The following is a 26,029-nucleotide window of genomic DNA, read 5'->3' as shown; positions in this document are numbered from 1 at the left end:
CACCTCCTGTCTCAAGGCCTTTTTCCTTTTACAAAGGTGACAAGGAAGGGAAATATCCCTGGAGTCTCACGACATCCCTCTGCAGAAGTCGCACTTGGCCGAGAAAAACATCATCCAAGCTGCACTCCCGAGCTTGATCTTTATTAGTTACAGTTCCAGAGGGGATACAGTATTTTCCTTCTAGATCTTGTTGAAAGCAGCAATGTCAACACTCTGCACCTGAAAGAAAAGCAAAGCAGCAGCTGGAGGTCACCAAGGGGTTTTCAGACATTTTAAACAAAAGAAAGCACTCGTATCAGGGATTTCTTCACAGCAATGCTCAACAGATCGAGCATGGCCCAGCTCCCCAGGAGCTTTAGGGGCAAGAGGAACTTTAGGGGCTGGTATTTAATATACAGCCAGACGAGGAGCTCTACGGAACCTGTACATCACTTGGCACAGGGCTGGAGCTTCCATCATTTCCATGGAAGGAGGAAGGATGGGGACGGAGACATCTCCCTCCAGCTCCCAAGGTTAACCCTTTGTGCGTCTACCCCGGTGCTGCCCAGGCTGGGTGTAAAAGCAGGCGTTCCCCAAAATAACACTCAGCCAGGGCTGGATGAGCCTGGAAAATGACTCTGCGAGGTATCTGCATCAGTCAGCCTTAAAATATATATTTATATATACACTATGCAGGATCTCAGAAGGCCACGCCACCATCCAGCGAGACCTGGACAGGCTGGAGAGTTGGGCGGAGAGGAACCGGATGAAATTCAACAAAGGCAAGTGTAGGGTCCTGCACCTGGGGAGGAATAACCCCACGGACCAGTACAGGTTAGTGGTTGACCTGCTGGAAAGCAGCTCTGCAAAGAGGGACCTGCGAGTCCTGGTGGACAACAAGTTGCCCATGAGCCAGCAGCAATGTGTCCTTGTGGCCAAGAAGGCCAATGATATCCTGGGGGGCATTCAAAAGAGCGTGACCATGAGGTCAAGCGAGATTATCCTCCTCCTATACTCTGCCCTGGTGAGGCCACAGCCGGAGTACTGTGCCCAGTTCTGGGCTCCCCAGTTCAAGAAGGACAGGGAACTGCTGGAGAGAGTCCAGTGGAGGCTACGAAGATGATCAAGGGACTGAAGCATCTCTCTGATGAGGAAAGGCTGAGAGCCCTGAGGTTTTTCAGCCTGGAGAAGAGCAGACTGAGAGGGGATCTCATCAATGCTTATCAATATCTAAAGGGTGGGTGGCAAGAGAATGGGGCCAGACTCTTCCCAGTGGTGCCCAGAGACAGGACAAGGGGCAACAGGCACAAACTGGAACACAGGAAATTCCATCCCAACATGAGCAAAAAATTCTTTTAAGGGTGCCAGAGCACTGGAACAGGCTGTCCAGAGAGATTGTGGAGTCTCCTTCTCTGGAGATATTCCAAACCTGGATGCATTCCTGTCCAACCTGCTCTAGGTGACCCTGCTTTGGCAGGGGTTGGACGGGATGACCTCCGAAGGTCTGTCCCTTCCAACCCCCACCATTCTGTGATTCTGTTTGCCAAAATTCACAAATGCACCTTAGTTAAGAACGACCCCGTGGGTCAGACATCACCCAGCACTACACAGCTCGCTGAAAAGACTTACATAGTCTTCAAACTTGGTGATCTCCTCCTCCAGGATGTCCGTTCCAACTTTGTCATCCTCCACTACACACTGGATTTGGAGCTTCTTAATGCCATAACCTACCGGGACCAGCTTGGAGGCTCCCCACACCAGCCCGTCCATGTGGACAGACCGGACGCACTCCTCCATCTTCGCCATGTCAGTCTCATCGTCCCACTGGAAAAGAGTGAAGTATGAACTTTAGCATTTTCATAGAGACCATCACTGGCCCCAAGAGGGACTTAAAATTCAACACTGCACCTCTCAGTAGATTTCAGCTGATCCAAGCTGCCCTTTTCTCGGCTACTGTTTTCATCAGAGTCGGCTGATGGATTTGGCCAAGCTAAATCTGACTTTGCAGCAATGCTGCAGAGCGTGGTGTTTCCATTCTACCTACAGGCACTGCAGATGCAAGGGGAATTCTTCCTGCAGCAACACAACCGCTTTGGAGCGCTCACTTTAAAGTAAGTGACTTTTACTGAGGGCAACCCTGAGAGCACTGGGCAGCCCAGAGTTTTTGTTCTACCACGACAATTTGACAAAGACAGGTTTATTTTCATCTCTAGGGCATTGATTAGCTGTCTTTTCTTCAAAGAAAAGGGCTAGTCCTGCTCAGGGGAACCTCAGATAAACAGCCTGCACTCACCACGGTTCAAGGACACACAGGCTGCAGATCCCAGCTGCAATATCCCACCTTGCTCTGACCCCTTGTTTGAAAATCTGCAGGTCCTACTCGACTCTCGTGAGGCCCCACCTCAAATACTGTGTCCAGTTTTGAGCCCCTCACTTCAAAAAAAAAAGACACTGAGGTGCCTGGAGCATGTCCAGAGAAGGACAACGGAGCTGGTGAGGGGTCTGGAGAACAAGCCTGATGAGGAGCAGCTGAGGGAGCTGGGGGTGTTCAGGCTGGAGAAAAGGAGGCTGAGGGGAGACCTTCTCGCTCTCTACAACTCCCTGAAAGGCGGGTGTAGCCAGGGGATGTCGGTCTCTTCTCCCAAAGGAACAGGCAACGGGACAAGAGGAAACGGCCTCAAGTTGCACCAGCAGACGCTTAGATTGGATTTTAGGAAAAATTTCTTCACCAAAAGGGTTATCAAGCATTGGAACAGGCTGCTCAGGGAAGTGATGGAATCACCATCCCTGGAGGTATTTAAAAGACATGTAGAGCTGAGGGACATGGTTTAGTGGTAATTTTTGGCAGTGTTAGGTTGATGGTTGGACTCGATCTTAAAGATACCAACCTAGACAATTCTAGGATTCCACGATTCTATGATTCACCTGTCCACTCGGATGTACAAGTGAGAAAATTTACAGCCTCCTGCAGCACAAGACACAGCCTGATTCAGGATCTCCCCCTCCTTTCAATTACTCACTGGTTTCACATCCAGAAGGATAGAAGACTTGGCAATAAGACCCGGTTTCTTGGCCTTCTTCTCTGCGTACTGACGCAGTCTCTCCTCCCGGACTTTAGCAGCCTCTTGGTCTTCCTCTTCATCATCACTACCAAAAAGGTCGATGTCATCATCATCATCTTCCTCTGCAGCAGCTGGCTCAACTTTCTTTGCTGGTGAAGCAGAAGGGAGCTCCACTTTCTTGGAGGGAACACTGAATGGTTCCACTTTCTTCATTGGGGTGACACATATTCAAGTTTGCATTAAGGAAAAAGGGGAGAATAACGTGAAGTTGAATCAGAGCGGCGCTCTGGAGAAGTTCAGGAACAGAAGTCTACATTGCTCACAACAGTGAGCATGGCCCACACCCTGTCATTTGTGTGAAGAATCAGTTCTTGGCCATCAAATTAGGACATTCGACCAGATGGACCTCTGAACTGATCCAGCATGGCCATACTCAGAGCAAAAAAACACCATGTAGCCAAGAGCTGATCCTTCTCCTAAGGGCTCAAGATACCTAGACCATAAAAGTCTGAGTGGGACAGCAGTTGGGAACACAACCAAGCATCTTCCTTCTTCCTCTAGCATGAGGGCGGGGGGCACCCATTGCACAGGCTTACTGCAGAGACCACCAGCACCACTGCTAGTGTCTTTCAACCAACAAGAAGAATTGATCAAACCGGTGCCGTGAATTCAGTCCCACAGAGCTTTCTCAAATTAAATTAAATGCATTCTTATAGGGGACATGTATATATTAACTCCAAATTTCCACACATCTGCACCAGGTCTCCTTAGCTGAAATCTCTAATGCAGCTTCTTTGCTGGTCTTAGGGTAGAACACTCCTCTCTACATGTAGTTTTTGGGAAAGATGATGAGTCAGCTGCCAAAATTCCTGGAAAAGCTGCCACTAACTCATCCTAACCATGAGCATCTTCTCCATCTTCAGAAATCCAAGCGGCCTCGGAAATAACCTGGCACTTTGTGACTGTGAAGCATTCAAGAACAGCGCCTTGCCAAGGCTCACCTGGGTTGGAGGAACCGGTGAGGGCTGGTGGGAGGTAGATGACTTTTCCAGAGCATTCAGGCGGCTTTCCAACTTGAAGATGGCCATCTGTAGGTCTGCAACAACTGTGAGAAAAGTGGGGGGGGGGAAAGAATATTAAAAATAACCTTATTTTCTAGGCTCTGCATCAGCGCTGAAGTCAGGACAAATTTACTGCTGCCCAAAGTGGGCTTTAAAAACACCAGTCACCCCAGTCAGAGGGAAGCCTGCAAAGCTCCAATCAAGACACTGGCACAGGCTCACCTGATGACAAACTCAGTAAGGGATACAGCCCACAGGAGCAGGACCCCATCCAAGTTTCGCATTCACACCAGAAGATTCTCCTACTTACCACTGCGAAGGTTTTGATTTTCTACCTCCAGGTGAGAAATTCTGGACAGGAGTTCATTTTGGTCACCAGCAGGCCCAGAAGAGGTTGTGCTCGCGCTCTGCAACAAGGAAAAACGAGATGAAACCATTCTGTTCAGCTACGCCAGAGCTCAGTGGTTCAGTGAAGCAAAGCAGAGTCATGCCTTCAGGGAAAAAGAAAATTTGAAAGCTAATCTAAGAAGAAGGACTTTTTCTCTAAAGGCGTTATAAAAGGAATGTACGAGCTCTACAGAATGAAGCATGGAAAGTATCTAGAGAAATTGCAGCTGGCACTGATGAGGAAAGGATAAAGTCATTCTTTGCAGTCTCAGACCACAAACTATTGCTAAACACGCAAAGGTTTTGAAAGCTTCACACTAATGGGACAACCGGTTCCCTCTTGCAGACAAACCAAGGCACCGAGCACAGAAGCGACCGGCCTAACGTCACCCAGCAAGTCACTGTGAAAGCTGGAAAGATCCCAGCATTTCTATGCTCCCGCTTTCCCCGGTCCAGCCTTTAATTCCTCTCAAAGTAACTTAAACCCTGCTTTAACACATCCCAAGGGAGCACTTCTACCAATCCAGCTTCAAAAGTATTTATTTTAACAGCAAAAAAGAGCTTTCTGGGTTTTTTTTAAGGATGCCCTTATCTATAAATTCAAATCAGCTAAGGGAAAGAAAATAACAGGCCTTCACGCTTTGCTTTAAGTGTCATTTATAACTGAATACAATAGAGGAAATAATTTATACTCTTTCAAGTGCACCCTGCATATAATTATACTTTAGTTCTCGGTTGCAGTTGACGTGCTCCTGAGATCTCAGCAGTCACTAAAGATGGAGAGAGGGGAACAGAGGGGTTAAGATGATGAATATGTGGCACACGGAAAGCAGGTCTGGGAGGTGCCTGGCCCTGGGATGGAGCAGCATGAGTTGCTCCTTGCAGAAAGGTCAAAGAGACCCTTTCTCCACCCACTCCAATGAGGGACAGGGGCCAAATGTCAAAAGCACCATGAAATCAATCTCCGATGCAGCCTTTATGCTGAGGAACACAAGTGCAGACCTGCAGCCCCCAGACAGCATGCTGGGAGAGAGACCTAAACGTCCTGCTGCAAGATCCCGTTATATAGGGTGAGCTACGACCAACACGCCAAAGGACAAATGGCTAAGGAAGGAGAATTTGGTCCATCTCTCCAAGGCAGGGCTGTCCTTGCCCTACAAGGTCCTCTGAAATCACACAACCAGCTCCTTCCGTGCACAGGTGACTTACAGTTGAGCGGCCCGACTGCCTCTTGTGACGGGCAGAAGGAGCTTCTTTGCTACGAGGAGCTGTCTTCTGCTGCAAAGGGCAAAAAGGTTTGGGGGAACGTTTGATTCAACGCGGAAGACAGAAAAGGATTTCACTCATGCTGGAAGAGGCAGTTCAAGTGCAGGAAGCAGATCCACATGCAGGACAAACCGTCAAGCAACGAGGTACAGCCTCACACCAACTACACACCAAACAAAGCCCGCACAGAAACATTTATCCATGAACTCTGCCATCTTTCCCGTTAAAACACCTCGGTGCCTGCAGAAAGGTCACGCAGCTGGGTGGCACAACTAGAGTGAGATGTCTGGAGCGTGGTCTGGCTCAACAACTCAATGAGACCCCTGCACGGGCTTCCATCCTCACATAACGCCACCAGGAACAGAGGCCACAAGCCACAGCGGGCTCATCACACCAGGCTAGCCCTCCGCCTTACGCCCCAAGGACAACAATTACAGCTCAGATTAACTCCTTGCCTGACCTCTTTCTGTTCCACTCACACCATCGGGGGCCGCCAAGGTCTAAGTTCATTCAGTGAAAAGCAAATCTGGCAACAGTCACATCCGTCCCTACCCCCTTGAAAAAAAGCACTTCAGGATCAAACACAGGAGCTGTGTCACCTGCAAAGACATACACAGCTGGGGTTTTTTCCCCCCCCAAAAAAGCAGCCTGCTGATTCAGCTAAGCAGCAAGCACCACAGATATTTGGCAGACTGAAGCCCTAGACATGTTTTCGAGCCAAACGCTGACACATTTCAGCAGGCTCTGCATTTGCCCTGGCTATCCTGAACGCGACCATGGATGATGAAGATGCTGCAAGACGGCTTTTAAACCCTGGCTCTCCGGTTTAGTGGAAGCATTTGACACAGAAGCCAGCTGTACCTCCACATTTCTCTTCCCTGTTAGTAATTAGTAATAACCCCTCAAAGATGAGAAATCCAAACAGAGGCAGTACCATCTACCTTTACCCTTTGTCAGCCGCCATCCTGGAGTCTCACACGGAATAGACCAGCATTGCTCCTCCCTGCAGTCACGCCAAGAAAAACGTCTCCAGCTTGGCAGGATGCCTCCAGTGCAAGAGAAACCTGCCAGCCCTGTGCGGTTCTGTCATTCCAGGGAAGTTCGAGGAGAAAAATCACAGCCATTTTCCCCAAACGGGCGTAGCTATGGGCTTGCAAGAGTAAGATAGGAGGACTTTGAAACACTCTGCTCTGGAGGATGCTGTTCTCAACAAGCAAGAGCATGGAAATATGCCATTTTGTTACTGCAACAGACCTTTGGAGTACTATAAAAACCTACAATACAAATCTAGCTGGTATATTGCTGTTAGATGCTGTTTGTAAAGCTTTGTGTAGCACCCAGGGAATCGCGCAGAGCGAGGCATGGTTCTACAATGCACAAATTCCCTCCCTTTTCACCCTTCCTTTGCCAGCTTATATTGAGCCTGCAGGTGAGACGATATCAAGGTTGCAAATACCGATAATGAAGCCCCGAGGAGAGCCAGCATTCTCAGCGGGGCATTTAATGATGGGCCTCCCCAGTATGCGGTAATACAGGTAGCACAGGCGCTCGAGGAGCTGCAGCACAGATTATCTGGGTGGCTCCGTGGGGAGTCATCTCACCTCCGGGATTTCTCGGCTGCAAGTCGCTACTGAGGTCTCTGCAGAAACGGCAAGACTAATTAACAACCTGGATGCACCCACAGGTTAAACACCCACAAAATTAATGCGAATAGTTCAGTGCCGTGCACCCAGATGAACTGATTCAGCAGATTACATACGCTAAACTAATCCTAAAACAGGATTCACTTGCTCCTCTGCACTGTCTTTTTTGCGCCTGTTTAAAAGGGAGGTTTTAAAAGGGGTTCACAGCGCTCAGAGACATGGCACAGCACTTAAATCAACACTCTGTGGATTTCAGACACTATTTGTTAGTCCCGAGCAAACCCAGGGCAGGGTGAGCCTGAGCACAGCCATTTCTTGCTGTCAGGAAGAGAGGGTTGCCTGCCCCAAGCTCAAACAAGCTATTAAAGGTCTTCACAAACCGGGCCAGTCCTTTGAGAACCCGTAACCTGCGTAAAACAGGGTATAACAGGCAGAACACTGAAATAAAGTTCCCAATTCTGGGAGGTGCTCAAGCCACACTTTCAGAAATTAGGGAAAAATTGCCTTTATGAGACTGTGGGCTTTCCCCTGAGGTGAGAATGTTTTAAAGCTTTCAGAGACGCGGTCACCAACTTAAGCTACACGCTGCCTACGGTGTGTTTTTTCCTATGCACAACCAAGTGCGATTTCCTCTTCTGACTCAACTGTGCCAAAAGGAAGCGCGACACAAGCGTTTGTGAGTTTTATCAAGGACAGTAATTCAAAATCCCAAAGGTGGTGAGTTCCAGAGCATCACTTTGGTCACTTCCTGTACATTGTCTCACGGTCTGAGCTCTTAAAACCTTTGTTTTTTCTAAGCCTAAGCCACAGGTTTTGTCCTGAACCCACATCAGTGATGCACTGACAAGAGCTGCAACCTCTTCAAAATATTTTGCATAGCAGAAGCACTCAACAAGCCCGAAACCACGCCAAGGACTGCATAAAATTTAATCATCCAGGCAAATTAAAACCCTAGGACTTCTTGCTTATGAAGGGCAGAAAACAGAATCCTGCCTCAAAGGGCTTTCAATACCTGGCCCTCTCCATAGTTTGACTCTCTAAAACATACTTTAAAAATCAGAGACAAGAACACTGATTAATGAAGAAAAAGTTGGCAAAGGTTGCATTTCTTTTTTCGGGTAAAGCTGCGAGTGCTTTGCAAGCTCCCTGACATACCAAGGGAAGAGCTCTTACCTGTAGTTGTCCAGACAGATTTCTAGGTATTAGCTGAAAAGAAATTTCTCTCGACAACTACAGGTAAAGTCTCTTCCCTTGGTAAGTCAGGTCCAACCAACAGACACAGCTGGAAAGCTGGCGCTTCCCTCACCACAAGTATTATCTGGAGGTATCAACCCTTTTCCCTTAATTTGAGTTAACCAGTTGCAAAGGACAGCACACGGATTTTACAAGCTCGGTTACTGATGTGATGTGTAGGTTTTCTGGTCCAGATCCCACAAAGCACTCATAGCTTCAGCCAAAAAATAAAAACCTGTTTTTTTTTTTTTTCAGGCAGAGATACAACGCCCTTCCCCTCAGGTCGGTCCACCTGAGCTCTGGAAACAGGGAAAGTTTAGCCATGGTCAGAATGTACATATCTGTAGGAAAATGATGTTGAAGAACTATACCAAGACCAGCAGGATGGCTCCTGGCTGGTTTCCTACAGAAGGTGTGACCGTTCCCCGCGCGCGCGTTTCTGGATTTGGCTTTCAAACACTTCAGCAAGATTAGAGGTTTTCTGGGAGCTTTTCTTGTTTGAAACCCACAAATACAGAAGCTTTGTGAGAGGGAGCTTGGGCAGAGAGGAGAATAACAGAGCTTCAGATTCCCACACCAGTGACATCCCTTTCGTTACAGCCTCCGGGCAGGGTTTAGGAAGGGAGAATTTCAGTCGCCCGCTCTGTTGGACTTGCTTCTGATCTCAAGCAAGCCGATCCTTCCCATGTCACAGGTCCCCAGCTGTAATTCTCAATGCCACCAGCCGCAGTACCGCACAGGTTTTAACAACTTCACATCGAGGAAAGCATTAGGGATCGAGCAGATGTCAACTGGAGAGACTGTTTAAAGCAGAGATGACCATGCAGAAAGCGGGATGACAGGTATGTGCAAACAAATGTTTCCACAGCATCAGGGCTTTGTACCCTCCTTCGGGAGGTACAAACCGCTGCCTCAACCCTTCTAACGCTCATTCACACGTTTCGGAACACCGCTATCCAGCTGAAGCAGACCTGAAAGCAGCCTTGGCTGAATTTCACATTAATCTTCCATCTTCCCATCTTACAAGAACCAACTCTTCCACTTGCTACATCTTTAGACTCCTGACAATAACTCTGCGTGTTCAGGTGGAAGGAAAGACTAAATCCAGCTATACAGACAAGCATCGCTATTATTCTGTAGAACGGACAGTCTAAGTTTGGCTTTCTGAAACATAAAACAAAATTTAAGCATGTTCTATCTAAAGTCAATCCTGCTCTACAGCACAGTTGTCCGATATGAACGATGATCCTTCAGAAAGAAAAGCTACAAAAGCTGGTATTTCAGACTTGTCTCTCAACAGCTCGATCTTTCTAACATACACACAGTTTTAAGGCCCCATGGCTCAGTCCTGACCTTAAATCCCCAAGCCCGCCAACCTTTCTTCACAGGAAGAAAAAAAAAATAAAATCCAGTAGATGAATTCTTTCTATTCAGCACTAACTCCAATAAGTGCCATAGGGATGCAAAAGACTTTCATATTCTCAAATTTCTGTTCTGGTTTTGGTCTGGTGCTTCGCCAGTTCCCCCAGTCTTCCCCACGGACAGGACCTGGACGATCCAAACTTACACGCTTCTCACAAAAAGCAGCTCTTTAACAGGAGTCACAGGCCAGGGCAAGTAACTCCTCATCTCTGGCAAACCACAGGCCATTCTGCAAGATGAGAATACACCTTCAGGGTAGACCAGCGGCACTGCCAGGTGATTTGTATTTAGGTTTCCTGCCCCTACTCACCACATCCAGACTCTGCTCCTGGAGGAGACAAGGTCTCGGAGGAAGCAGCAACCTTGCCCAGCTTGGAAAGGTCTTTCCAAAGGCATTTAACACTACCTGTGCAAAGAATTCTCCAACCCTGGTGAGGATGGGGGCTCATTTCCCCACATATTCCCTTTAAAGTCCAAACTAAGAGTCTTTGACAGATGCCAATAGAACCTACTGGAAGCCCAAACATGTTATTTCAGATCTGAACTTAAATGAGGCAGTTTAGGAAATATCTTCCCTAAGCTGTTGGCTGAAATACTGATGCTGAAGCAAGAAATTAGCGCTAGAAAACTTCCAAGTATTTTCCTCCTCAACGTGTTTTGGTTTGTTTTTTAATATTTCTAAAGTGTCCGAACTTTCCCTTCATTCCCATGCTGTATTTGAGACCGCTGAACCTAACCAAAGCAAATTTAATTCTTTCCCACCATCCTTTCATCACATTTGCCCCGCTCTTCCTGCATCCGCATCCAAGTTTCCAGTGCAATACCGAGGATCTTGGATTGCTCATGTGAGCGGCTGCAGAAGTTGCTTTTGTAGTGTCGAGTTCACCAGGCACGGTGAGGGAAAGGAATCAGCCTAACTCCCTGGCATTCACCCCAAACATACGGCTCCTTTCTGCTTGCGTTAAGGAGGAATATGAAATATTCCCCTAGAGAAAGGCTCGACTCCCTGTTATCATACTGCTCTAGATAGAAAATGAAGGTGTTAAATACCCCAAGAGGGAGCTGTGGGGCCAAATCAATATAGAAAAAGGATGGAAGATATGTGCAGGTATGTAATAGTCCTATTGCAGAGGTAAGAATTCAAGACATGTGGGCTGTATTCTGTGAATTTTCTTCACTCACAAAACCAGTCCACTTATTAGTTTAAGATCTCAGCTTCCTATTGAAAAAATTAACTTTTAACAGTGCTGTCTGTACATATCAGCACAAAAACACCTCCAGAAAGGATGGGACTGAACTTCTACAGGATGGTTCAAGACTTAGAACTAGTAGCCAAGCTGAATTCCCTAGATGCAGCAGATGGAAGATACCATTTTTTTGCACATACCCTAACTGAAAGCAAAACAGGAAAGAGAAGGTGGCAGCTCAGTGTACCCCAAGAGAGACATACATGCTCCCGCTGGCAGCTCAGCGCTGTGCTACCCAGCAAGGTTATTTTAACAGCGACTCGTAACTTGTTAGATAAGACTCGTGGGAACATTCCGCCAGGAGAAGAAGAAAAGAAATGCACAGTTGGAAGAATTTTAACTTCAGTCCAGTTAGTTTTAAAAAGCACTGCAGGCTAGCAAGCAGGTAAGCAGCATGCACTCTAGTAGTAACGGTGCTCTGGAGTGGATGGAGCTATGCTGGTGGTACACAGCGCTGCACACCTTAGTCTTCTCCTCTAACTTAAAAATAAGAAGCCACACAGTCTATGAAGTGGTCACAGCGGAGTTCTGTGAGATGCACCACAGCTAAAAATGGTTGCAGGTAGCCAGCTGGTGAGAGAGCTTGGGTACTCACTCCGGCCAGCGATTTCTGGATATTCTCCCTGGCTCTGGCAATGTCGCGTAGGATCGTGCTGGCTCCGTTCTCCTGCAAACAGTGCAGAAAGAACCAAGATTTTTTTCAAAAAAAAAAAAAAGAAACATGGGAAACTGGTCAGGGAAATTAAAAAAAAAAAGGGGGGGGTAAGAATGGGGGAGGATTCCTTCCAATGATTCAGCAAGTACTGCAAAATTAGGTGCAAGGATTGGATCTAAATCAAGCAGCACCGACTGCAATCCCTGGTCACTCACATCAGGCCACGTGCCCAGAAGATCATCCAGTCAAGAGCTTTTCAAGTTCTCCGTTATTACCCTGAACAGCTGCCAGCCAGGCAGAGGGTTGGAGTCATTTCAGTACTCCTTAGAGATCTATCATTAGGCAGCTCTTTTTTGGAGTACTACCTGTCATTGTATTGAGGCAAGAAGTGACAGCCCTAACTGAAGTCTTCTATCCAGAGAGGCATTACCCAGAGCACAGCAGCACAAGACTTCCCCGCCTCGCCCCTCCATCTTCCTACTGCCATGCCTTAGCCTGGATTTGGAAAATTCCCTTTCTTAAGGCACAAATTCAGTTTCCATGATCCACTCACTCCTTGCCTCTCTCAGACTGCAACCCCAACAAGCAAGATCTGAGACATAAAACTGCCCACAGGCCAAAATACCCCCGTGTCAAACAGACCACAGAAGAGCCACAGCCTGGACACATTCAGGTGGATACCACTTCCAGGTTGCAGGAAGGTTTTTAAGGAGCATGGATCTTTTTCCTTAGCTGGGAAGTGGCTGATAAATTGCTGCAGAATCTTCACGAGAGCCTTCACCACTTCTTCACTGGAAGCTCCTCAGGTGGCATGAAAATAGTCTAGATGTTCTTCTAAGAGCACTGCAGAGGTTTGCACTTTAACATCTACTTCAAGCACTTACCTATAGCTTCTAATTTTTATGCAAGTGTCCTAGGTGCTGTGCCACCACTATGCTAGCATGGGCAGCAGGAATAGACAGAGTGTGCCTAGAAGCTATTACTTAAGCAAAAAGCTTCCCCTTAAACACTTGCAAGACAGCCATTTAAAACTCTAAGCAGCTTTCTACATAACCAACCAAACGCAGAAGCAGTTAACAGCTCTTTATACAGCAGGAAGAGGTTACGATAGCTCTGTACCTTTAAGCAGTAATAATTTCAGGCTAATATTTAAGTTTGAACTACTTCAGCTCAGGTGTGGTTGCTTCCCCTCCACCTGCTCCCCCCAACTCACCAGTACTGTGATGCAGTCTTCTGCAGGAGCACACTGAATATTGCAGGGGGTACAAAGAGATGAAAAGGAATGTAATTTCTGGTCTCTTTGGAGCCATGATGCCTCTCTTCAAATATTGAGCACCTCATATACAGCTGGTATATCCCTTGCAAAGGGAAGCTTAGTTGCTCCAGAACAGCATCTTCCCTGGCTGAATGGGGACAGGTCAATTCTTCACCCAGCCCAGTCAACGGAACCGCAGCTCTCGGGGCTTGCGGCTAAAACTGCACCCCTGTTAGATCACAAATAGCATTTGTGCCTCGCCATAGCAGCCTGCAATGATTAAAAGTAACTGCTGCAACCTAAAACTGGTTTGCCTGTTGTTACAAGGGCATCTGATCTTCCAGTACACTGGTAGTACTGGAAAAATGCTTCACAGTCCACAGAAGGTGGTCTTTCAAAAGGGGTCATAACTGGGCGTAGGCTAAGAGAGCTCCAGAGAAGACCCTCACACTGGGAAAAGGCAGCACCCAGAGTGGAAATCAGGCAGAAGCCCACGTCCAGCTGGCTCATGTCCTTTCGCCCGCTCTGTACTAGCTCTTAAAGCTCCGGCATTCTGCTAAACCCCGTCTAAGAACAAGTGTTACCTGCTGGCGTGAAGAGCTGCCAACTGGCCCGTTCATCTGCTCGTAGTATCTTCTCTCAGCATCGTCGTACTTGTATTTCTCAAACCAGATCTTCTCATGCATAAAGTAGTCGACTGCCATGCTTCTGCAGAAAGGGAACAAATCAAACACCAAAGTGAGTTCCTAGAAGGTTAGTGGCTCGCCATGAGCTTGACAGAAGAGTGTTTTCTTCCCCCATAGAGCTGTGCCTGCAGCTTTCTGCTCGGCAGTGGAAAGCTTTAAGTAAAGAAGATCCTATTAAGAAAACAGGGCAGCCTAATCACCCCCCTGTCTGCCTGGACTGACCTGCATTTAGCGACAGGGCACCAAGCGGGGATAGAAGAAATCATTTGATCCGTACCTTCTTCCACAAAAAAGCTTGCAGAGCAGGATTTTCTAGACTGTGGGCATCTGCTGACAAGATGCCTCATGTATGAGAATCAGAAAGGGAAGTAATGTTTTTAATTCTTAAGATGCCTGGTCACAGTGAAAACAAAGCCCGAAGAATATGCAGCACGTGCCACGCTACAGCATAGCAACAAGGGGACACTCTGTGACAGGCAACTCCTGACACCGCAGCTGACAAATTTAAGCACATTTCAGTCTTCCTTGAACATGACTCAACTGCATTGACAGCAACTTTCGGCTGTCTTAAGCTGGTACGCATCTCTACCTGGTCACACCACACTTCACTAGGTGCGCCACCAAATCCTCCTGTAAGGAACAGCCTGGCACAACATACCGCCTGACACCGACAGTGACCAGCCTCCAGGAATCCAGATGCATGCACATTTTACAGTGGTACCACCGGTAACCACGCACGTGCTCTTTTGGAAGCTGCTGCAATGGTTTAGAAATTAAAATCATCGGCAACGAAACACAAGATGTGCCCTTATTTCAAGCCAGGGGACAGCTACAGAGCCAACACCAGCTTGAGGAAGTGGTCAGAGTACGGATAGGGCATCACAACAAAACCACACCATTATCAGGTTCCACCACCCAATGCGGAGAGAGCAACTAATAGCAACCTGCAAACCCTTTCCTTAGCTCAAAACGCCACAGCTCTCCAGTAAAGCACTTCCACAGAAGGCAACAGACGAGTCTCTTATAAAATAAGCAACTTTCTCATTATCTACCCATTCAGAAGAGGCCACCACACCATACAGGTCCTCTACTGGTTCCACTGAAGCCATTGCCATCACTCAAAAACCTCCAAGACCTGGCTTGAGCTGCCAACCAGTATCACTAACAGAGAACCCCACTTACAGACAAACTTATGCCACATATTTTACAATGACACATGGACTTGCCTGGGGAAGGGTGAAAGGCACGACCAAATATCTAGTTCTGTCCAACTAAAGAGAAAATTATCCCAAATGGGACAGGGTGAAAGGCATGTGAGCTCTAAAACTTGTCTGTAACCCTCTATATCGCCTCGTTCATGACTTAAAAAGGAAGTATTTAAATGTTTCCATCTGTAAACTGCAAGTTACAACTATGAAGGTCATCTACAATTTGAGAACAAACTCTTCCTGCCCAGCTACATACGTGCACGTTAAATGAGCTGTAATCCAATAGCCCTGTCCCAAAATTAACAGCGGCTTCCAGACTGAATAATCAAACCTTCTCCCTCAATGAAATAAATACAGCACAAGCTCCCACCAGACTTGATGCTCTAAATTGTATTTCACCGTCATCCCCAAGCCTTCTTCAAGCTGGATACTGGTAGCGATGCTCAAACCTCTCACATGGAGCTGAACGACCAACCTATGTGCTCTGCAGGAGAATGGGGGACAACCGCTAAGAACAGACATAACAGTAACAGAAATACATAGTGAATAACCACCAATTTAATTTCTCAAGGTCAAAGATGAAACGCTGCATGTTCTGCTGTCTCAGGCATGTTTAAAACTCATAATTACTCCCTCCAACTTCTCACTTTTATGGCTTTTTGTACATAATAGCAACACAGAAAGGGGCACAGCCCTGGGTTTCCCCCATATAAAAAGGGGGTCAAACCTTAGCTCACCTCCCAGCCCTGACTTTCAATGTCTTGTACCACACAAATGCTACCTTTAGCCACCAGCAATGACCAGAATGGGGCTCCTTGAGGGAGTTTCCCCCATTTACCCTACCCACAAACATGCTCCCCAGCTCAGGAGCATCTCCCTACAGCAGCACACACGCTCGGTCCTGCACACGCAGGGGACGCCCATCTTCTACACATGCAAATTGTTTCAGCTCAATCCTGCCCTGGCAGTTTTGCATGTGTGAGTGTTACCCCAGAATAAACTTCTCCTACTTCATTTCTGGAGCAGGGACGCTCGAAGCATAAGCAGCTGGTTGGGCGGGTTTTACTACTGCGGATTCCTGCATCTTCGTACTCTCTCCCGCTCTTGACATTTTCAGAGCCTCGGCTGCGTAGTACCGTGACTCGGCACTGTCGTATGTCAGCTTGTTAAGCCACACAGTTTCACTGTCCTCATGCAGAAAAAAGCGGGTAGGCGGAGGTTGCTCAGCATCACTGGGAAGCGGAGAGTTGGTGGCGATCTCCACATGCTTGATGCCCGTTTGCTTTCCAACGTTGTGGTCCTTCCCAGCTTCGTGGGGGTTCTTCAATGCTTCGGGGCAGCCGCGTTGCTGCTGTCTGCCTTTGGCCGATGGATGACCGTCAAACATGTTCTCGTAGAAGCTCTTCTCAGCACCATCATAGAGAGGTTTCTCTAACCACACCTCTGACATGAGCGCCTGCAAGGTTGAAATCTGCGGCTTACCATTTACCGTCTGGTGTACAGAGCCAGGTAAACCGGGAACGAAGGAAGAAGCAGAATCAGCAATGATGTCTGGAGCTAAGCTTGGGGTAGCAGGAGTAGGCAGGGCTGTAACATAGCCCTCATCCGGCGTTCTCAGCCCAACATTGCCAGCATTTGACCCCACAGATGGGATGGCTAGGATGTTTGGAGGAATAAAGAACTGAGATTTTTCAATAAACATCTCCTCGGCCTTATCGAAGTCAAACTTGTTGACCCAGACATCCTGAACAACATGGTGACAAGCCGACAGACTACCATGGGAGCAGGACAGGGCTGCTGAAAGCATCCTTGGCTTAGGAACATCTTGGACAGGTTTTGATCTGGACACTGAAGAGGACTGCTCAGCAGTTAGCACAGTCTCAGGTGCCTCCTGGATCTGACAATCCACTAGTTTTTGCCTGTACACGTTCTCAGCGTGATCATAGAAAGGTTTCTCAAACCACACATGGTCAGCTAACAAACCAGTCAGAATAGAGTCTAACTTGAAGGCTGCATTTTTGGGTTTTGGAGAACGCTTCCGTTTCCTTTGTTTCTTCCCATTCCTTGCTCTCTTCAGGTCTCCCTTGAATTCACTTTCAACAGAGTCGTCATTGCAGACTCCGTTTACAGCCTCTACCTCCTGGCATTCCTCGGGGGCCACGGCAGCTAGCATCGCTTCTCTTTCGTAATGCAGTCTCTCTGCTTCATCGTATTTGTGCTTGTCTACCCACACTTTTTCTACTGGGCAGGGAGGCTTCCTTGTCCTCATCTTCCAAAGAGTGGCAGCATTAAAAGATAAGCACAACAATGTAGTTGCAGCAAAACTAAATAAAGCAAGGGCATGCATCAGACTTTAGTCATTTTAAAGTAATACAAGTGCGTCAAAAAGCTACCATGCCATTATCATTCATGGTAAAGAGCCTAAGCATTTAGTCCCTTTATTATAAATTTTAATTCAAAGAAATTAAACTGCCTGAACACATCGAATTTCTGAAGTCAAAATAACCTTCCTCCTAAAATACTTCTCCTGTCCTGACGAATATTCCTATTTAAAAATAAAGGCACTGTCTGAAAGCACTTAAAAATTCACTTTCAAAGACAACTGGCAGGAAAAAAAAACACAACAAGGTTTTGTTTAAATCCCTGGTAACATCGAAAATATTTTTCCAAGTTAGGAGATTAGTCCTTAATTACTTGTTAGTTATTTTGAACTTTTGAGAAGACAAGCTAAAAATAGAAAGGTGCCCCAATTCTTGAGTGTATTTGGAGGTCACTGCTTACACGTATTTGTGTTTTGCTACTAGGAAGCCAGCAGAGGGAGCTGGCTGAAAAACTATGACTCCGTTCCATTTAAAACCCCAGTTACCAGCAAATTAAAATTGACCAAGAGCTGGAGAGCTCATTATTAATTTAGCTCACCAAGAAAATCTTCCCTTGAAATGAAAAATATTGCACCTGCTTTGTGTTTTCCTGCCCTAGGCATACCTTACTAGACAAAAAAAAAAAATAAAATAATCAAGCAGTTTCAAGTATGTGTAGATTGGAAATGGTATAGGGAAATATCTTTCCAAGTACAGAATTTACTGTTCTGCTCAAAAAATCTAATGAGTAGGTAATTACCTCTCTGCCAAACACTTCATGGTCAGGTCCCGGGAGTTAAAAAAAAAAAAAAAGGGTCCAAAATTAAGTATCTGTAAGCCAGCTCTTTTAAGTGTCTGTAAGCCAGCTCTTTTAAGTATTTTAATTAAGTATCTGTAAGACAGCTGCAAGTTTTATAGCTAACAATTTATCTGCGACAGGTTGCCAAATAAAATTCACATACAGCTGAAATAACCTCCAGACCTCAGCCGATGGCTTGCAGTTCCAGCCGTTCTTGGAAGATTTTGCAAGCCTCAAGTCCGGGACTCGACAGACCAGTAAAAACAAACTATTATTACAAGTAAACCTTTGCCTTTTGAAAAACTTTTAATTTAATTTTTAATAGCTTAAAATACTAAAGCAATGCAATATTATATTTAAATTATAAAAATCACTATGAAAAGCAAAAGTAGATTTTTTTTTTTTCCTTATTGGAGTTGTGAAACTGTTCTTCCACCAGCTGCTGAAAACACTGGGACATGGCTAAAAATGTTTAATATCTAAATCAAAGTCTATTTTGAAGTCTTTATTTTACTTTGCACTCTTCTCTTGCATTTTACACCACTTATGGAGCAATAAAACACTTCTTACTACAGATAACTAGAAACAAACCAGTGCTTTTAATAAACATTAATCTACTTTTTACCATTAACACCAAAACCACCCCAGCTGGAAGCACACACAGGGCAAGGTAGGAGCAACCAGTAACTCCGATTTGCTCACTGGGATAAGTTCTACTACAGCTTCCATGGTGTTATCATCAGGCAGTGACAAATGACATCACATACATCATGCAGATGGAGGATAGTGCCACTAAAGAGCCTGCAGAAGTCAGTTTGAGGTACAAGGATACGTTTTGAAAAAAAAAAAATCGTTGAGGCAGCCTCATCCTCCTGATCATCTCAGCTGCTGGACACAAAAATTTTAGATATTTCATATTCTTACACGGCAGACAGTATTCCCCTTAAAAAAATAATCTTTAACAGATTAAAACTAATTTAAATGGGATTCTTGGAGAGTCACATCAAGATGAGGCAATGTCTGCTAGAGCAATGCCCGCGTGTCAGTTATTTGGCAGACTGGAAAGGATTAAGTGATGCAAATTAAAAGCGTTGTGCACAAAGGCACATTCTGCCGTAACAGCCAGCCGGATCTAGTGCAGTAACCTGCCAGCCCAAAATCCACAGGGAAAGCAAAATGCACAACTGAAACTGCATAGGTAGGGCAATACATTTGAATTTTTAGGTTATTTAGGTCAATAAGGACTCCTAAACAAAACATCGTTATTTCTACACTTGCCTGACATGCTCTGCTGGGCTCTACATTCACCTTCATTTGAGTTATCCCAAGAAAAAAGCATAATTTATAAGTGAATAAAGCCTTCAGGGAGATGCTTTACTGAGAATATGTCATTAACCCAATGCAGGTATTACTGTATTCTGAGGTTATGACTTAAAGCTACGTCAGGAAGAATCTCCAGCGGGTGTAACAAGAAACCCCCAAAATGACTCAATGCAGCTCAAACTGTCACACCTTTAAATATGTAATTTGCATTACAGCTATTAATATTTCATACAGAAAGAGCACAACCATTGGACTAAAAAAACCCTAAAAATTGGGGTTTAATTATTATTTTTTTAATTATAGGTGATTTTGCTCAAGTCCTTAAGCAAAAAGCTTAAACTCCGGCTATCAGGAGGTTCTCACAAAGAAGTGTCTTGAATCAAAGTGATATTTAATAAATAAATTTAATAAACCTGTAAAGATACAGTTATTTGTAATGGAAATCAGAAAACTGTGCAATAATCTATCTAGTAAGTAATCAGATCGTGATTATATTCTCCCGATTTTCCAGAAAGTGCAAAAAACAGAGGACAACTAGAGAGTACTTACTTTTTTAGCTCCTATGATAGCATTAAGAAAAAAGATAAAGTTAGAGAAATCTTCCAGTTCTAGAGGTGCAGCAGCTAGTCAGTGAGGACACAGAATGACAACAGCCAAATGTATTAGCATATAGTTAATTTGCTCCATAATACATTTAATTAAACATACAGCTGGTTAACACGTCATCTTCATGAACCAGCATCACAGACAACCAGTTACTTTTAATTTTAAATAACAAGCAATAAAAAAATATATAATAATGCACATATCCAAAAGGATCTACCCATCGTGACAGGGAACCAGCCAGAGAGGCTGCCAACCTGCCATACCAATACCGCAAAAGCGAAGCTGGGGTCCCCCAGTTTCAGATAACTAAAACCCAAGAGCAAATACTTGAAAGAATTTCTGAAAATGTAACAATTATAATGTCAAATAATGAATTCACATCACTGTAGTTATTTCTGCTGCAAGTTAGCCATCTGTATAACATCCTACAAATGAGATGGAAATAAAAGATTAATATTCAGCCTACTAATTTTTCAGGAAAAGCATCAATACGACACGCAAACGGCTGTGGTAGAATTTAAGACTGTAAGAATTTAAGAGCCATACCGATGAGTCTACACCTATGAAGCCTGACAAGACGCAGCTTCTCATGTCACCAATTCAACAGAAAAAGGGTATTCTGCAAGGAAGCAACACAAACATCCCAAGATACAGTGACCACGGAAGTTCCCCATCAAATCTGGCTCACAGAAATTCGAGTGCTGTTTTTTTATGAAGATTATTACCACGGAAAATCTTCCTAAAAGGAATTTACCATAACGAGTAGCAATATCATTTTCCAAAAATAAGCCCAAGATACTCGCAGCACCTATTTGTTTCCACGAGAGACCAAACCTTAAGTTCAGTTATGCTGAAGACCAGATTTTCTAGTCAAGTTTACAAACACAAGCAAGAATTGGAAAAGAAAAAGTAATTTTTACTTTGTGTTCCTAAGTTCTCCCAGAGGAACATGGGAAAAGGCATATACAAGGATTTAATTACACAAACCATCACTTAGGCCGGTGGAGACAGCCTGATGAGAGATGAGCTGCAGACTGTTAACACCAGACCAGAGCACTACCAGTTCTCCCAGCATACAAATTCACTCCAGCCAAGAGACCAGCTCACAATCCTGCTTCAGCCAAGTCTGCTAAATCCCAGTACGATGAGTGAAGGGAGTATACCTGATCTGACAAAGTCTGGAGGGACAAACTTACCTCCTTCAAAGGTTTTCAGAAGAGATTTATGCTGACTTGGACTCTCTTAAGAGCCTGCACCACGTCACGTCGCTCGCAGCCCGGTCCAAGGCAGCTAAGATTTACCACCGCACCAAACCACAGTGGTTGTTTCAATGCTTTCCGCCTGGTATTCTCAACTACTCGCTTCACTTCCTCAAACAGGAAGCTTTACAATTAAAAAATAAAACCAAGCTACAGTTTTATGAACATTGTCCACTGGCGAAAATCAAGAGCACGGAAACCAGAGATGAACTAGAAACCCATCAGCCAGCGCACAATCAGAACCAAGGTGGCAGCTCAGAAAGTCTCTCCTTCAAACCACTCCTGAAACCACATTCATCCACTGCCTGGTAACATTTTTCAGAAGTGAAGCAGTTTTTCATTTACTTAGCTTTTTTTAGCACGAAGACAAATTAACACTTTGAGACAGAGGCAGCAAACTTCATAAAACACGTTTAAGAAACACAAATCTGCAAGTTGAGTAGAAAAATGCAATGGCTCTTACTACAGGCACCAGAGACTGGCTCCTGTGTACCCAGGACAATTTTGCTTTTCCAGTGACAGTGCAGACAATCTATCAGGTGTTTTACAAACCATAAAGCCACTGGAAAGGCAAATGCCATTATTAATCTTTATCGATGCCAAACAATCAAACGCTCCCAAGTAACAAAAAAATCACAGGTCCATGTTTAGGCCTCCCATGGACTGTTAAAGAGGGCTTACAAAAACCTGAAAGAATTTTTAATCGTAGCTACTGCTTCAGAGCTTTGGGCTTGGTGTTATCTTGTCATCACGTCCTGGGTATTTCAAGCCAGAACAAATCTGTGCTGTGCTTCCAGCGCTGTAGGGAAATGCATGAAGTTAAAAATAGGCAATGAAAAGGTCTCTATTGTTGTTCTGTAAATCCGAAATAAGCTTTGGACTTCAGCTATTTGGCTGCATTATCCCCTTAAGTCCAACTACTTTTTCAAAAGTCAGTGAAACAAAAGCGTACAATACATTACCCTCAGGCTGTAGCCAAAAAAAGAAAGTTAAGTCAACTCCATTTATTTGTTTAATGAAAGCCACTTTCTCTTCTGTCCATGAGAAAGTTACATTTATCCTGAATTGAGAGGCCTATAAAATAAATGTGGGGTTTCTGGGGGAGTCAGGTTATAAATACATCCGTCACAACCTCACAGAGACCTAAATTCCATCAGGCACTGCACAATTTCTTGCACTGGAACTGAACTGCGATTTTAATTTCAACTCTGCACCAGGCTGACCTGTCAGCTTCCAACAAGGCACAGCCACTCAGGCAGCACCACAATTTGAAAGCAGCTCTCCCAGAAATAATTTAACAGTTTGATGTGGTTTAAAATATTTGCAATAGCCTTGAAAAAAAGGATGTCTAGATGAGCAAGAGCAGCAAATCTCATCCATCACTGATTTTTGGAGGGATGAGACAGCTGTTTACTGCAAGTCATAACCAAGAGGGCAAGATTACAGTCATGATTCAACTCCTTTCTTCAGAGAAGACATCAAAAATGGGCATCGGGTGGCACCGGGGGACACGGGATGAGAGAAACACAGGGCAGCTTCTCTGTCGTTCAACCCCAAAAACACCCCATGGACACAACCCCAAAGGCTAGGCAGGAAAGTCCTGATTTCTGCAAGTCCAAGCAGCAATTAACCCAACGCTGCTCGCTCTTCCCCCAGCACTGACGGGCTCTCATTACAGGAGATTCTAGCCCAGGCCTTCATCTTGCGTATTTGCTTACATGCCTTGGCACAGCTGATTTTGACCAGGCCAACATGGTTATATATTTAGTGCTCCTGTCCTATTGCATGTCACACCAGCCTCCCCACTAGAAGCTCCTGAACACTAATCCCAGCAGCAGACAAAAAAAAAAAGCCAGAAAACCCAGAAAGGACCCATTTGATGTCAGAGACAGGGCGCAGAGGACAGCAAGAAGGTCCATGGGCACCATCAGTTCCTTTCTGCAGCCTCAGACCAGCACCTGGGCTATGTCACACTTGAGACATCTGCACTGCCCACACCTTCCTAGTGACATGCTTCTCTTCCCAAAACTGCTACTGCTGCAGTCCTGCACAAAAGCAGGAGCCATTCCAGCAAGGCATTTAGGCACCAGTTAGACATAGCTGCCTCCTACCTACAGCAAAGGAAAGACATCAACCCTGCCCCACCTCCTCTTTTTTTTCCTTATCAGCAATTCCAAGTTAAAAGAACCGAGACTGGTTTCACACCAGAGGGTCTGATGGCCTCTTGCAGCTGAAGGGAGCAAATGCACCCCCTCCTCAACACTGGTACTGAATCAATACAAGCAGCTAAAGCAAAAGAAAATATTAACACTCATGTAGTATTGCTCTCCTGCTGGTTTAACTCTCTAAATTGGCTCTCCACCAGCAGAGCTGGCATCACAAAGCAGGACACAGTCAGGACAGGAACCACCTCCATCACCTTTGCTAAAACACAAAGCTCCACACTAACCTTTCACCAGGGAAATGACAATGAAGCCCAACCTCTATGACCTAAAAACATGACTCTTCAAGCAACAATGCTGACGATTGCTAATGAAGAGATAATCAAGGACATGGGAAATCAGCAGTAGGGAGACAGTAAAGAAGTCACCTTCACAAGAAAAAGCAAAGTAGTTGAAAACAAACAGCTTAGGTGAAGCGAAAAAAAGGCATACCTGCAAGGTCAAGGAGAAAGAGGGCACACCTAGAAAAGGAGAGGAAAGAATTACAGCTATACAGCCAAGCAAAGTTGTTTTCTCCTCCATACCAAGCACAACAGGACTGTGAACATCAGATTACAATCAATTCCAAAACATCAATGATGTAGACGTGAAAGAACAAACCCATATTGATTTCAGTGAACACCCAGAGGGGAGGAATGACAGACCGCAGCAGCCTCAGCAACTTTAGCTACAGCTGTAATCCTTCACAAACCCCCAGAGAGCACACTAACAGCCTCCACACAACCACACCTCCCCGTCTCTGCCCATTCCCCAAATATAGTTTTGAAACTGATACCTCCCCAAGTGAGCTGTCGTGGAAACAAAAGGGAAAAGCAGAAAGAGCAACGTAGGCTGGTGGAGGCACCGCCAAGGTTACGGAGAGCAGAGACGAGCAGAGCCCCGGTGCACCTACAGAGCAAGGGCAGGACAATGGGGGAGGCCAGGCTTTACAGGGCTCTCTGCTCCAGAGTAAGCTGGGGGAGGCAGCTAAGGGTGCTGGGCCATGGGCAGGATCAGGCCGTCGCCTTCAGTTACAGAGGGCTGCCAGCTGCTCTGTGCCATGACAGGGCTCCAGTTTCCCTTTGCGCCAGGTGACTCAACAAGAAATCCTTACCAAGATGAGGAATGGGGAGAAGAACAGACCCCCCAAGGCACTTGGAGCTACTGAGGATAGGAGGTGGTCTCCTAAACTCTCCTCCCTACCAGGGCAGGAACCATACTGAACCCCCTAAATTCAAAGGGTTGAGGCTCCATGTAGCAGAGGCACCCCCAAAACCGGCACCCCAACAGAGAGGGAACCTGCCTCCCCCTCCTAAAAGGTGAACAAGTTTTGGGAGACCTCCAGCATCAGCACACCCAGCCCTTAGACCCATAACAAGGCATAACCTAGAACCTGTAAAGGTGAAGCAACTCAAGACGTATGGAAGAACTCTACAAACCCCCTTCTCTAGGCCTAGGAGGAGAAAAGGGACCTCCCAGACAACGAAGAGCCCCCCACATCCTCCTTTCTTGGGGTGTGAGGGGAGAGCAGACCCCACAGGGAATGGGGGGGGCTCCCATAACCCCCTTCCCAGACCTATGAATGGCAAAGAGAGTTAAGACAGTGTGCAGGGCTCGAGGGGGATCGCCCCACTATTCTCTTGGGCTTTGAGTGACAAAAAGTAATCCCAAAGACTAAGGGCACCCTAAGGCCTCTCCCTCAGGACTCCGGTGTGGGTGGGGAATGAAACCCCACAAATAATGGTAGGGGGGGAAAACTACCCCCATTCCCGAGGCCGTGAAGAGGAAGGGATCACACAGCAATGGGGAAACCCCACAATCTCCCTTCCCTGAGATTGTAACAGGGGAAGAGCTTCCCCCATATAATGAGGGCCCCCCACAACTCCCCCCTTCCCGCCACTGTGAAGGAAGGGGCCCCACCGATAACGAGTTATCCCCCCAAACACACTTCCCCTGGCCTAGGAGCAATAAAGGACCCCACAGATAACGGAGGAATAATCATAACCTCCTCCGTGGGGACTGTGTGAGGAAAAAAGGGACCCCACGGATAGCGAAGAGCCCCCACAGCCCCTTCTCCTGGCCCCTTAGCAGGAAAAGGCCTCATGTAATACATGAGGGGCCGCCACATCCCCCCCCAAAAAGGGCTGTGAGAGGAGGAAGGGACCCCCTAGAGACCCCCGAAACTGCCGTTACCGAGGGCCACGGCGGGGTGGCGGTGAGAAGGTTATAAGCACTCACCGGCAGCGCAGAACACGGGGCAGGCCGCAGGCGGCTCCGCTCCGCTCGGCCTCCACCGAGGCAAAAGGAGGCGTTGCCCGCCGCGCGGGGGGTTGTGGGGGCGGCGCGGACCATTCGCGAGGGGGGAAAAGCGGCAGCG

At 46.2% G+C, this 26,029-nt stretch overlaps 1 protein-coding gene across 10 annotated transcripts; it reads right to left on the bottom strand.

Moving 5' to 3' along the window:
- Window positions 1-120: 120 nt before the first annotated feature.
- On the bottom strand, window positions 121-26,012 carry EEF1D (eukaryotic translation elongation factor 1 delta). 10 transcript variants are annotated; one of them, XM_054190106.1, is made up of 11 exons: window positions 25,891-26,012; window positions 24,106-24,134; window positions 13,795-13,918; window positions 13,169-13,201; window positions 11,896-11,967; window positions 5,699-5,767; window positions 4,413-4,509; window positions 4,043-4,146; window positions 3,000-3,248; window positions 1,609-1,803; window positions 121-219 (listed from the first exon to the last, which is right to left on the bottom strand). In XM_054190106.1, the coding sequence occupies exons 3-11, from the start codon at window positions 13,912-13,914 to the stop codon at window positions 181-183; spliced, it is 978 nt and encodes a 325-aa protein (XP_054046081.1). In that variant the 5' UTR covers window positions 13,915-13,918; window positions 24,106-24,134; window positions 25,891-26,012; the 3' UTR covers window positions 121-180. The 10 variants fall into 10 exon arrangements, with proteins under 10 accessions (XP_054046081.1, XP_054046083.1, XP_054046082.1 ...); XM_054190108.1 differs by lacking the exon at window positions 13,169-13,201 and having other exon boundaries at window positions 25,891-26,011; XM_054190107.1 differs by lacking the exon at window positions 24,106-24,134 and having other exon boundaries at window positions 25,891-26,004.
- Between the last annotated feature and the right edge of the window lie 17 nt (window positions 26,013-26,029).

The sequence above is a fragment of the Rissa tridactyla genome, chromosome 2 (genome assembly GCF_028500815.1).
Source record: "Rissa tridactyla isolate bRisTri1 chromosome 2, bRisTri1.patW.cur.20221130, whole genome shotgun sequence".
NCBI lineage: Eukaryota > Metazoa > Chordata > Aves > Charadriiformes > Laridae > Rissa > Rissa tridactyla.
This window is presented reverse-complemented; position numbering and strand designations above follow the sequence as displayed.